Below are 12,504 nucleotides of genomic sequence, written 5' to 3'. Positions count from 1 at the left end.
TACATGAAAATAGCAAAGAGGTATTCCAACATTTTCTCCATTGTGCTTGTTGCAAATGCACACAACTTATACCTGACCCTGTTTCGGAAGTACGTAATAACTGTGATTCGAAACGTGTGTACCAAGTTTCACAACAATCCGTAAAGCAATCTGCAAGATAAGTTGCGTTCATAGGATTCCATCATGCACTGCATTAAGCTACAAGACAAACTGGGCATTCTCTGGTGATATTCAAAACGTTTACCAAGTTACCAACAAAAAGAAATGTTGCTCTAATGACATTGTGTCATGCAACGCTTTATGTACAATACATATAAGGACAATGGCTATAAAAGAAAAATGATTGTCAATCTGCGCATTATAAGGTGATGACCATAATAGTTATGGCAATTTTCTTAAAAGTGCAGGACTATTGGCACTAACGAGATTGTAGGGGATGGAAGGAATAACGTGAAGATGTTTCATATATCAAATTTTTCATCATATGATAAATACGGCCTGATATTTCTATTCGTTTTCTAATGAATTTTTATTAAACTCGTCATATGATTTCAACGATCGCAAAAGAAATTAATGGTTTCATAAATTTCATTTATATTATCCGGTTAATTTTCTGTTATTTTATCAACTTGTAAAAATTACTGTAATTTTTAGGACACGTGGACAACATTTAGTAATTTAAATTTTCATATAATGAGTTTTTCTTATTAAATCAGTTATGAAAGATGGATCAAAGATAGCGGACACTGATTTTAAGAGATGCTTTAGTCTGGTCAATCCTTGTGTGTTTCTATACTGCGCGCTCCGCTACGGCAAGCCGATTGAATAACGGAGAGCACATAAGATGAGAACCATACACAAGTTGGTTGTTAAAGCCAGTGGTGTCATATGAAAACTTCTTACTGAAATTCTTCTTTCTCTGGTCATGAAAATAACTTTCTTCAATAGCATTGTAGGAACATGTGTTACATTATATTTGTACAGCAACTGTATGTCTAGCAAGGCTCTGCCCTAGGTCAAGGCGAACGAAGCAACCGCCTTGGGCCCCGCGCTTTTAGGAAATCAACTCCACAATGCAATTTTGTTGCTTGGGGCCCAGCGCTCATCGCTTGCTGCCTTGCGCCCGCATACTGCCTTTGGCCCCGCACATCCAAAGGTCGGGCCTGTGTCTAGCGAAAGACTCAGTAGTCATCAACGAAGTGCATGGAAGTCGACCCGAGTTCTAATAATCATAAATTGACTGTACAGCTTCTCAATAGAAACACGTAAGCAGCCTAAAATCCACGAAGACGCAAGGGCTGCTTTAAAGAAGTGGTTCAAAGTTTTTACTGTAGATATAAACATTTTCAAACTCATAAAAGAAAAAAATGTGCTAATAGATTTGCTTGTATTTCTTTAATGTCATGTTGGTATTTCTAAAGAACAAAAAACAGCTCTATTAATATATTGTGTACAGTTATTAAAGAAAAAATCTAGGACGATAACTATTGAGTAAATCTGATCTTCAAATGAGTGTGTGTTTGTGTGTGTGTGGTTTAGATTTTTAACGTAGCTATCACAATTTGTCAGTCATATTGCCGCGATGTATGCAGTGTGGCAGTTTATAGTGATGTCTAGCACTGGGGCATCATGCCGCAGACATGTATCATGATGTCCCAACCAGTCACATTATCCTGACACCAGGTCGACCAATCCTAACACTAACGCTTAATGCATTTCGTCTGGCGAAGCAGATATTAGTACCATTTTTAAAAAAATGTCTTTGGTTTGACTCAGCCAGGGTTCGGACTCGCGACCGCCTGCATCCGAGGCGGACGCTCTAATCACTAAGCCACCGGAGCAGATCTTCAAATGAACAATTTGCTTACATCTAACTGACTAAAACAAGAAATTACGTCGATTACAAAATCAATGATGATGTGATATCGAAATAGAGGTACTGGTTTTTACTCACCGACAATCTCTTGGATCCCGACATGTATTTGCTCTTGTCTGACAAGGATTCACAAAGCAGAAATATATTCTTTTGTTACAGGTCTTTGGCTGTCCTTCAGTGATCCCTTAATAATAATAATAATAATAATAATAATAATAATAATAATAATAATAATAATAATAATTATAATAATAACAACAACAACAACAACAATAACAACAATTGGAGCTCTTCATGTCATCCATCAACGTGATGACCATAGACCGAATGACTTAACCATATTGATACAGCTTTCACAATGTAATAAGAATAAAAGCATATAAAAAAACAGAGCCTTAGAGCACTGCATTGAAACAAAGGGCAGGTTTTCGTTTGGTTTTCTTTTGGTCACACCTCTTAAGGCACATTTTGGATGGTCCTTTTGCGCTTGATAAGATGTTAAATTGTTCTACCAGATGATGAAACTTCTTTTGTTTTTAGTCTCTCTCTCTCTCTCTCTCTCTCTCTCTCTCCTGCAATTCATGTGTTACCAGCATATCAATAACAAGACAAATAATACAAAATATGTACTTAAATGATAAACATGTGGAATATTTCGGGCTCTATATCAGTAACGTTATTTGACACACACGCGACAGATAATCTACCTGTTTTGCTAACCTTACTTTTCCCCTCTCAGTCTGTTTATCTCATACCTCTCTTAGTCGAGAAACTAATTTTAAAAAGAAACCCTTGATAGCTTCTGCTCAGCCTGACGGATTTGTTATAAAATCAAGCAACAACATATATATATATATATATATATATATATATATATATATATATATATATATATATATATATATATATATATATATATATAACAAAAATAAATTCACTCATAAAGCAACTTGAGGTTTCTCCAATTCTGATAAAACCGTGCAAAACATTTTCACACACACACACACACACATCTAGCTATTACATAGGGCTCCAGACACAGGCAATGCACATCACTAACCACACAAAACCAAACTCTCTCTCTCTCTCTCTCTCTCTCTCGTTCTACTGCAAAGCCGGCAAAAACCAGAAATGTGTTATGTCAAACTGTTTTTGTTTTTGTCGAACGCCCACAATCCGACCCAGTTGAATCAAATATAATAAAGCGATTGCAAATGACAATTCCTGCACTTACCAACCAAAGTCGTTCATTCATTAGTCCACATGCCATTCCACACAAATATTTCCATGAAGCGTATCATTGCACTAGAGATAACAACAATTGCCATATTTCTCGGACAGAAATATAAATTTCCAAAAACGACATGAATGTGAAATTCCTGATGTCACTGCAGACTTCGTTAGAACTGTACCCAGTAGCCTATGAATTTTATACAACATGGTATCGTAATGTTGCTTACCATAGAACGTTTACCAAATTAGAGCTGATGAAAGTTAAAACTTAACCGTATAAATGATATTATTTATTTATTGTCAATTTCATACGACATCCATCGATTAAATGTGATAATACAATAATAATATCAAGTGATTTCATGTTCATTTTTTTTCCCATGCGTAGAACTTGTGTACTAAGGGTAGACAGGTCACCCCCATTACCCTCATTAACATATGCGTCTTAATACTCAGTATAAATAAAAACAAGTGGCTCGAGACGCATATTGCGCAATACTTCCAACGCATAACAATTATAACATTTATAACTTTTTTTCTTGGTTTTTTTTGTTGTGGTTTTTCTTTTTTTCTTTTTTGGTTATCTAAGAGTGGCACATATAGCTACATTCCACTTAGATAATTATTCAGATTTTCATGAAAGAGTACAAACCTGATGACGTTTATGTAGAGTGAGAAGCAATAATAGTATCTCATGAACACTGTGCTTTGAATCTACTAGCTAAATTGCAACAGTGCAGGGTTATTTAACTTAGTTGGAAACAATTGGGTGAGAGAAAAAAATCTATGTCTGTCGCCATATATAATCCTTGACTGGGATTTCCTTGTCTCGGTCCAAAGACAAAAATAGATTCTATTAGTTTCAGCCAACATAAACAATCGAATTGTCTGAAGAAATCAGAGCCACTAAAAAACCCATAACAAAATATAAAACCAAAATAAAACATCATTCGAATCAGAAGCAGCCGTCTTGAGGAAACGTTCAACAAGGTTTCGCGAACATTATGTACGGCAAGCTATATTTCAAAGTAGAAGCTATTATCTCGGCTGATTTTCTTGTTTAATCAGCTCTGATTTGTTTCACAACCTTTGATTAATAGGTGCTTGGGCTGAGAGTTACGTCATATGCAAGATCCAAATACCAGTGACATAAGACGATGAGAGCGGTACAGGTATGCATTTAACAACAAGAATTATTCATATACACTCAAGTTAAATTATACATGGATGAATAAATACTAGCCTATCGCCTATCCGTGTCCATGCGGAGCGTCTGTGAGTGTGTGCTTGTTGAGAGAGAGAGAGAGAGAGAGAGAGAGAGAGAGAGAGAGAGAGAGAGAGAGAGAGATGCGATGTGGGTCCGTACAATGTAGGGAACAACGTTTAACTTACAACGTAGGCAAATTTTATGATACTATTTTCGGAAGAACATTTTTTTATTATTTAAGTTTGATACGTCTTAAGTACTTAACTTAATTATATCCGGCGCAAGCCTAAATTCTCATATTACAATTTTGCAATATGATGTTCTCCAAAGTTCACACGACTGTTGACTCAGTCGCGCATTGAAGTCTGAGTGGGGCTTTTAAAAATTATAGGCATACTGCGTTAACTTCACTGGGGCTTCATTTCAGATATGTGTATATACATTTTTTTTGCTGAGTTATTAGACGATAATTTCACTACTTTCTCACCTTTAATTCCTTTTACCCATGAAGACATGGACATTACATGGAAGAAAACGCTTATACTTCTTTTTTCCTCGCAAAATACGTAAAGCTGAGGAGGGGTACATTGACGACAAGGGGAAATACATAAAACGGAGACTGGGTAGATTTACTGGAAATATATATAAATGTGATACATTACAAGATATAAAATAGTTTCCAAATATGCATGGGTTGTACATGATTCAAATATATTCTCCAAATCAGATTCCTAGGCTTGACAAGAATTCTCTCTGTCTCTCTGTCTCTCTCTCTCTCACTCACACACACGCACACGCACACACAGGGATACACATAGGAGTCATTCGCTTTCCTTTTCTATTCTGGAACAAACGATTTCAAGCAGATACTTATACTTACACCCACCCACCCACACACACGCACACACACACACACACGGAGGGGTACACATCGGAGTCATTCGCTTTCCTTTTCTATTCTGGAACAAACGATTTCAAGCAGATAATTATACTTACTACTTCCTTCCATTCCCCTTGTCGTAGTATCCTTCCCAAGAACTATAAATAAACAAATAAATAAATAAATAAATAAATAAATAAATAAATAAATAAATAAATAAATAAATTTCATGCAGACTTCTAATTACAGAACTTCACTGAATCTTATTTTTTAATGTACGAATAGAATCATGTTTTAATATGGAGGCTATGAAAATTGAAAACAAAGAATCTGTGAAATTATTTCACGTGACTGCTTTACACATGTCTAATTCAATGCATATACTATTTGTGTACTGCCTCTAAAAGTTTTAAAAAAAACCTCATCAACAGCTTCTTAAATATCATCGTTAGCCGATGATTGAGGTATAAATTTCTTATTGAAAACAGAGCTAGATATTTATATTTTTTCTAATGAAAAACATAATTCTGAAAACGTTTCACTTACCAATTGCTAGCCGAATTACAGCTGCAAGTATCAAACATGCACGCATGACAACGGTTTTTATGTATGCTCAAATTCAGGTCTAACTTGTTGCTGCTTCCCGCACACTTTAAAACTGAAGGAAAATACACGATTAATTGAATATGGACTAGCGGACTCCTTCTCACGACCTTTCGATGTAAATACTTACTGCTTCCTTTTCAAGAAAGGGTTTAAATTTCAAATTAATTAGGTTGTCCGCCAATTTCGAAGTAAACAGCTATATGCGGATGTTTTTCATGTGTGCTAACATTGGGCAAGGGTGTAGATAATTATTTCACTTTTCTTTCTCCTCACATCATGGACAACGTAGGTAGTTATCGCTCGCAACATGGCGATGCCGCTAATATTGTCATGGTTCCTCGCCTTCCACCACCAAAGGGCTAGGACACTTTGACCTGTGAATAATAAAGTGTACCAAGCTGATTCTGAGCGTGAATCCTTGACAACATCTTTCTTGCAGTCGATAAATCGAATATATTGTTTTAATTAATGTTAACGTCTAATTCGATTGAATTCCAACAAACCATTGTTATAATGTAACTTAGTCAAGAGCCAAAACTTTGTCTTTATAAAAATAAGGAGGTATTCGAGATCTTTGCAAAATAAACTTTTACATGAAGTTTGGTTCAAATCAAACTGACGATACTAATGCTCAAGTCTTCCAACGACACTGAGTTGCCTATTCGAAGTTGATCAAATGCCGTAATTCTGTAGCGTATTGAGATAATAAAAAAATCTGGTAAACATCGAACTCCTCCTAAACCCCTCATAAGATGATGCTTTACAACAAATTTGATTGAAATCAAATTTAAACGTGCCAATTCTGGAATGTTTACACGCCTGTGGTATGCCTATTCTATGTCAGCAAAGGACGATAACTCGTTATCAAACTCATCTGAGATCATTTTTAAGATGACACCTAACAACACATTAGGCTGGAATATGAATTCTAGAGACTTCACATGCCAGTGGGATGATCAAGTAAAGCAATGGCTATAACTCTGTAAAATGGGATCAAATTAAGGTCATCATCTAACTTAGCTGTGCTATTTGTAAAATAAGGATTCACAGAAAATTTTGCAGAAATCAAACAGGTATTGAATGCTAGAGTGTTCATAATGCAGCGTAATGCCTATTTTAAGTTCATAGCGGGTCATAACAATGTAAAATATGCTAGTAATCAAGTTCTAGTCATCATGAACATATGGACATAGAACACAATTATTTTTACTATATGTTCTCTACATTTGTTTCTCAGTACTGACCTTTCCATTGTGTGACAATCAATACAAATCATATGCTAATCTAAAATACCTTCAAAGATGATTTCACGGTGAAGTTCTTGTCAAAGGTTGACCTGCTCTTTTTTGAGATGCTGGACTGTCAACAGAGCAGCATGTACACAGAACACATATTTCACTTCCGGTACATCGCCAAGGCCTTATTACTCACTGTGCACTGTCGCCAAAATACACACAGACAACAGCACCCTGAGCTCATATTCTCAAGAATAAACAATTACTTTTACATCCCTACCAAAAATGCATAAATTAAACTTTTCTATCACCACCAAAATTAGTGAGGAAAAATGTTCTAAAAATAGACTAGAACTACATTCTGTTTTTTTTTGGGGGGGGGGGGCACCAGACAGATGCCCCCCCCCCCACTACTTATCAAGAAAAAAAAGAAAAGGGTTTTATGTGTTGTTCTTTCCACCAGGTATGTTGTTTGTTTATTTGTTTATAAAAAATTTTGATAAAAAAGTTAAAAGAAATTTTTGACTGGGTATTTATGTCTCAGTGTTATCTATAGGGCTGTTCATCTGAATTCGGTTTCTATCACCTTACTCGAAATCCATCCACTGAGTTCTTAGTTGACCTTGGCTAGAGGTCTACGTCCCGTGTGTGCTATGTGTATATATGTTATATTGTGTGTGTGTGCTATATAGTTTTCGTGTAGGGACAGTACGACTTTGTCAATTCATCCCAGATGTCTTAATATATATTTTTATTTGGATATCACAGATCCATTTGATCATTTTGATAAAATTTAGATATTTAAAATTTTAATTAATATTTTCGAATTCCGGCGAGTGAACGGTGTACTACAGGTTTGTCATTAAAAAAATAAACATATTGTTTTATATGCGTGTTGGTATGTGTCGTTCCTCGCATTAGTTAAATTCTAGAAAGAGGCCGGCTGTGCACGGGTCGGGGTCCACACTTTCTTTATTTAATTGTATTTCTACCGACTCGAGTTTGGCAGCCTCTTTATTATAAAACCTATTAACCAAAAAATCCAAAAGGGTTTAAAGAAATTTCTATAGGAGGGAAAAGAACTATACAGTAAGGGAGCTGTATAGCTAGGAAAGGTATAGAAGATTATTTGTTGCCAACTAACCTATTCCCCTGTTTTTCTGTATGGTCTGCTAGTTTTCTAGGTGGGGTATTTTTCCCAGACTATTTCATGGGTCTGTTCACTTCGCGTAGCGCCATGTGACATAGCCCCATGAAGTCATTGCCTCGTTCTTTCTCGCACATTGATTCCCTGTCCCATCCATTGGTTTCTTTTTCTTAACCGTAATAAAACGTATGTAAATTTTAATTTAGGTCCGGGTTAAGGGATGGGGTGAGGGCTCCAGCCCGCACACTGGCGGTGGCACACCCCTAATGGGTAGCAAACCGAAGCTCCCCTCCCATCCCCCTCCCATTCCTTTTCTTTATTTCAATAATTTTAAAATTTGAGATATTACCGACGGGATTTAAATTGGCTCTTAATTTGATCATTTGGATGCTTAAAGAGAGTGAGAACACATGTCTGAGTTGAGGGATGAGGTGGGTGCTCTGGCCCCCACACTGGTAGTAGCACACCCCTAATGGGTAGCAAACTAAAGCTCACCTTCCCACCCACCCCTCATGGTGTCTCACACCCCCTTCATAGAAGTTATACATAAATTTATTACGCCTAGTTGCTTATTTGTATTATTTTCCCGCATGTCATTATGATCTCAATTATGTATTCAATGACCTTAAAAACTGTGCTTTTGTCAAAAGCTCCATCCAGGAAGAGTATGTTATTCCTTCGGTACCGTTCTCTTTTGCAGATCTCTATAATTAATTGTATTCTTTGGTATTTCCTTTTTTCGCATTGTGTGATTACATGGTTTTTAGTAAAATAAGCTCTTTTTTTTATCATGGTTTACCTTAGATCTAGATGCTTTGCAATTTTTTTCAATTTCTTCTACTAGGTATTGGTAGGATCTGGTATCTCTTATAAAGGTGGTGCAATCATTTGCATGCTGGAGCATTTTTAACTCATACCGTAAGTTGGGGATTTTTATCCCTTCAATTTCTTTCTTGTTTCTCATCCTACGGCTTAAGATTTCAATCGCTATTACATATAACAGCATAGACAGTGGGCAGCCTTGCCTCACCGATCTTTGTATGTCAAATTCTTTCGTGATAGCGACATTTACCTGTACTTTTGAGGTTATCTTTATGTACAGAATTTCCGTCCACTTTTGATTTTTTTCCAGAACCAATTTTTGCTAAAACTTTTTGTGTATAGTTGTGTTCTAATCTATCGAAAGCTTTTTCTTGGTCGAAAAGTACCATAGCACATTTCTGACCTTTTTCATTTATGTAATCAATTACTGCTCTTATATTTAGAACGCTGTTTTGAATATCTCTACCCTTTCCACCACAAGTTTGATTTATGTTTAAGATTTTACCTATTCCCTTTTTTACTCGATTCGCTAAGATCCTACTTAAAATTTTGTAATTCAGATTTAGGAGTGAGATCGGCCTCCAATTTTTAATTATTTTTTTTTTGGAGGGTTCTCTCTCCTTTTTGATTTTCTCAGACCATTTAGGGAGGTCCTCCTGCCCTGCATGTTATGGGTTGCTATTTTTGTATGTTTTGCTATTGTGTTATTGATTTATGTTTTGTTTTGTTTGTTTGTTTTTTTTTTCTTCATTCATTATTTTATTAATGTATTCATCTTTGCTAAACCAGGTTTCTTATTTCCATTCTTTTTTCCTCCTCCTCTTGTTTTTGTCTTCTTTTTTCTTTTCTTTTGTTTTTTTCATTTCTCTGAGCGCCTTTCGTACTTCCGAGCTTGCTGTTCGTTGCTCTTCTTCAGTAGTTTTTGTTTTCCTTTCTTCTTCCAAATTCCTTTGTTTTGTAACTGCATTTTCTATTTGAAGCGATTTTATCTTTTCCCTTTCTTCTTCCTGTGTATCTTGCTGCCTATGTTTCTTAATTGTATTTTCTATCTGCAGTGCTTCTATCTTGTTCCTTTCTTCTTCCTCTCTTAATCTCCTAGTTAATGGATGTTCCTGTGTATTTTGTTGCCTAAGTTTCTTAATTGTATTTTCTGTCTGTAGTGCATCTATCTTGTTCTTTTCTTCTTCCTCTCTTAATCTCCTCCAATATGGATGTTCATGTGGATCTAAGTTTCCTTGTTGCGGTGACTTGGTGCTTTTTGTTATTTCTGATATTCGAGGTGCTTGAGTTTTCTGGATTTCTTGTAATTGGAAGGTTGTAATTTCTTCTTGTAATGAATCTTCTCTTAAACTCTTTATATAAGTGTTCATCTTGCAGTTGTTTTGCAGTTTCTGTACATTGCTGTACAGACATGGTTTGTTGTTACTGTTGTGATCTTATTGGTCTATTATCTTTTCCTTGTAAGCTTTGTAACGTTTGTTGTTGTTGTTGTTGGTTCTTAATTTCTAATTGCTGTTGTGTCCTTTGTTGTTGTTGTTCTCTGGTTTCAATAACTTGTTGGCTTGGTGTGTCTTTTTGTTGTAGACTTATTTCTTCTTGTATTTGAACTAGTTGTTTCTGTTGTTGTTGCTTTTTAGGATCTATTGTCGTCTGTGCGTCTTTATTTCCTGCTTGTATCTGTATTTGTTGTAGTTGTTGCTGTTGTTTAAATTCTTGTTATCTATTTTCTGCTTGAAACTGGGCTCGAGTCTGTTGGTGTTGTTGTTGAATTTTCTGCCCTTGTTTTGTGTTTGTAGTTTCTTTCTGTAGCGACTTTTTTCTTTCCTGTTGCTCTATATTTCCTTGCTGCTGTTGAGGATGTATTTGATCTATCCTTTGTTTAGTAGCTGCTTGTATAGGTTTTATCTGTTCTTGTTGGTTGTTTTCTACCTGTACTTGTTGCTGTTGCTGTTGTTGCTATAGCTGCTTATTATGTTCTTGTCCGTTCCCATCTTGTGATATTTGTTGTTGTTGGGGCTGCATCTCATCTGTTGCTAATTGTCTGCTGGATGTGATTGTTGTTGTTGTTGTTGTCGTTGTTGGTACTCTTTCTTCTTGATTTTGAGGACATTTAAATGGTGTGTGACCTATTTTTCCACATCTATTGCATGTACGATCATATATGCATCCTTTGTACCAGGACTTGGCTAGGAACCCGAACATGTAGAAAGCTCTTTTGATCTTCTTCATATCGCTTTTTTTCTATTTCTAGTATTCGTGTTCCGTCTAGTATTGTTGTTGTCTCTATAGTTCTGTTTCGTGCTGAGATTAATAAAATATGAAATTTTTCCTCAAACCTTTTTACTATTTCGTCTAATGGAATTTCAAGTGGGATATCGGTCACATGTAGTTCTCCAGTTCGTTTTTTTATTTCTCTTAGCAGGGGTGCTGGTTCTTTTACTGTCACTTTTTCTTTCCCAATAATCATCTCTCCATATGGCAAAATCGGTTTTTCCCTTTCGGTCTTACGATGTAACCTTTGTATCCGTTAGGGTTTATGGAGTACACTCTGTTTATACATTCTGGATGTGCCATCTTCATTGCTATCATTACCGAAGTAATACTAGGTATTTTGTCCCTTTGTATGTGCCTCATATTTATCCCTTGTGTACCTTCTCTATATGTGCATTGCAGGTAGCTTATTTCATGCGTATCTATCCTTTTCAGCTTAAAGAATTTCTCTAGTTGTTTCACTTCTCTTCTGGTCGCCATATTGCCTCGTGTTTCACGTGCTCTGGTTTCGCTTGCTTGACTTTGACTTTCCATGTTATTTTTCCTTTATATTTGTATATTTGATATAAGTTGAATCTTACCCTTGTTTAGATTTGGAGTCTGTAGTGGACAGTAAATATAGTCCTGTTGGGGGTCCAGTACTTCTAAACTGTTTGCTTTGTCCTTGCCATTTTAGACGATAAAACAACAGACTGTACTTCTCAAGGGCAAGTTGTTTGTCAAACTTTTTGATAGCGCACAAAAACATGCCCGCTCTCCTCAACGTCCTGTGTATGCTTCATACATGAAATATCACGTTTCCTTACCAAAATGTTTATCCTATTTTTAAGATCTTCTTTGTCTCCCTTCCCTTTGTACGTAATAGTTATAATACCCTCCCTCATAGTTTCTGTCATTGCATCATTTTGTTTTATATAAAAATATTGTTGAATAGTATTTCTAGGATCGGCGATAACTCACCGTGTAATCTTTGATAGAATTCCGCGGTGAGCCCATTTCCACCTGGCGCTTTTCCTTTAGCTGATTGTTTAATTGTTGTATTAATTTCTTCTGTCGAGATGAGATCGCGACATATGTCCCCATGTTTTGTTGATATCATTTCGCACTGTACTTCCTCTAGGTAACTATCTATGGTATTGTTATCAATTTGTTGCGTAGTGTATAGGTCTTTGTAATACTGCAGGACACACTCCATAATGTCATTCTTTTATGTTAGTTCTTTATTGT

General features: G+C 35.9%; 1 protein-coding gene across 1 annotated transcript in view; it reads right to left on the bottom strand.

The window, feature by feature from the left end:
• The window catches only part of LOC149797087 (uncharacterized), a 32,314-nt gene extending 26,428 nt beyond the window's left edge, over positions 1-5,886 (bottom strand). The window contains exons 1-3 of the mRNA XM_089961761.1: positions 5,743-5,886; positions 5,313-5,354; positions 1,955-2,060 (exon numbers count right to left, since the gene is read on the bottom strand). Of these exons, the coding sequence (XP_089817887.1) occupies positions 1,955-2,060; positions 5,313-5,354; positions 5,743-5,788 (194 nt within the window). The 5' untranslated portion in view covers positions 5,789-5,886. The remainder of the gene's footprint in view (positions 1-1,954; positions 2,061-5,312; positions 5,355-5,742) is intronic.
• Between the last annotated feature and the right edge of the window lie 6,618 nt (positions 5,887-12,504).

The sequence above is a fragment of the Sinohyriopsis cumingii genome, chromosome 6 (assembly GCF_028554795.1).
Source record: "Sinohyriopsis cumingii isolate HCF-2022 chromosome 6, ASM2855479v2, whole genome shotgun sequence".
NCBI lineage: Eukaryota > Metazoa > Mollusca > Bivalvia > Unionida > Unionidae > Sinohyriopsis > Sinohyriopsis cumingii.
This window is presented reverse-complemented; position numbering and strand designations above follow the sequence as displayed.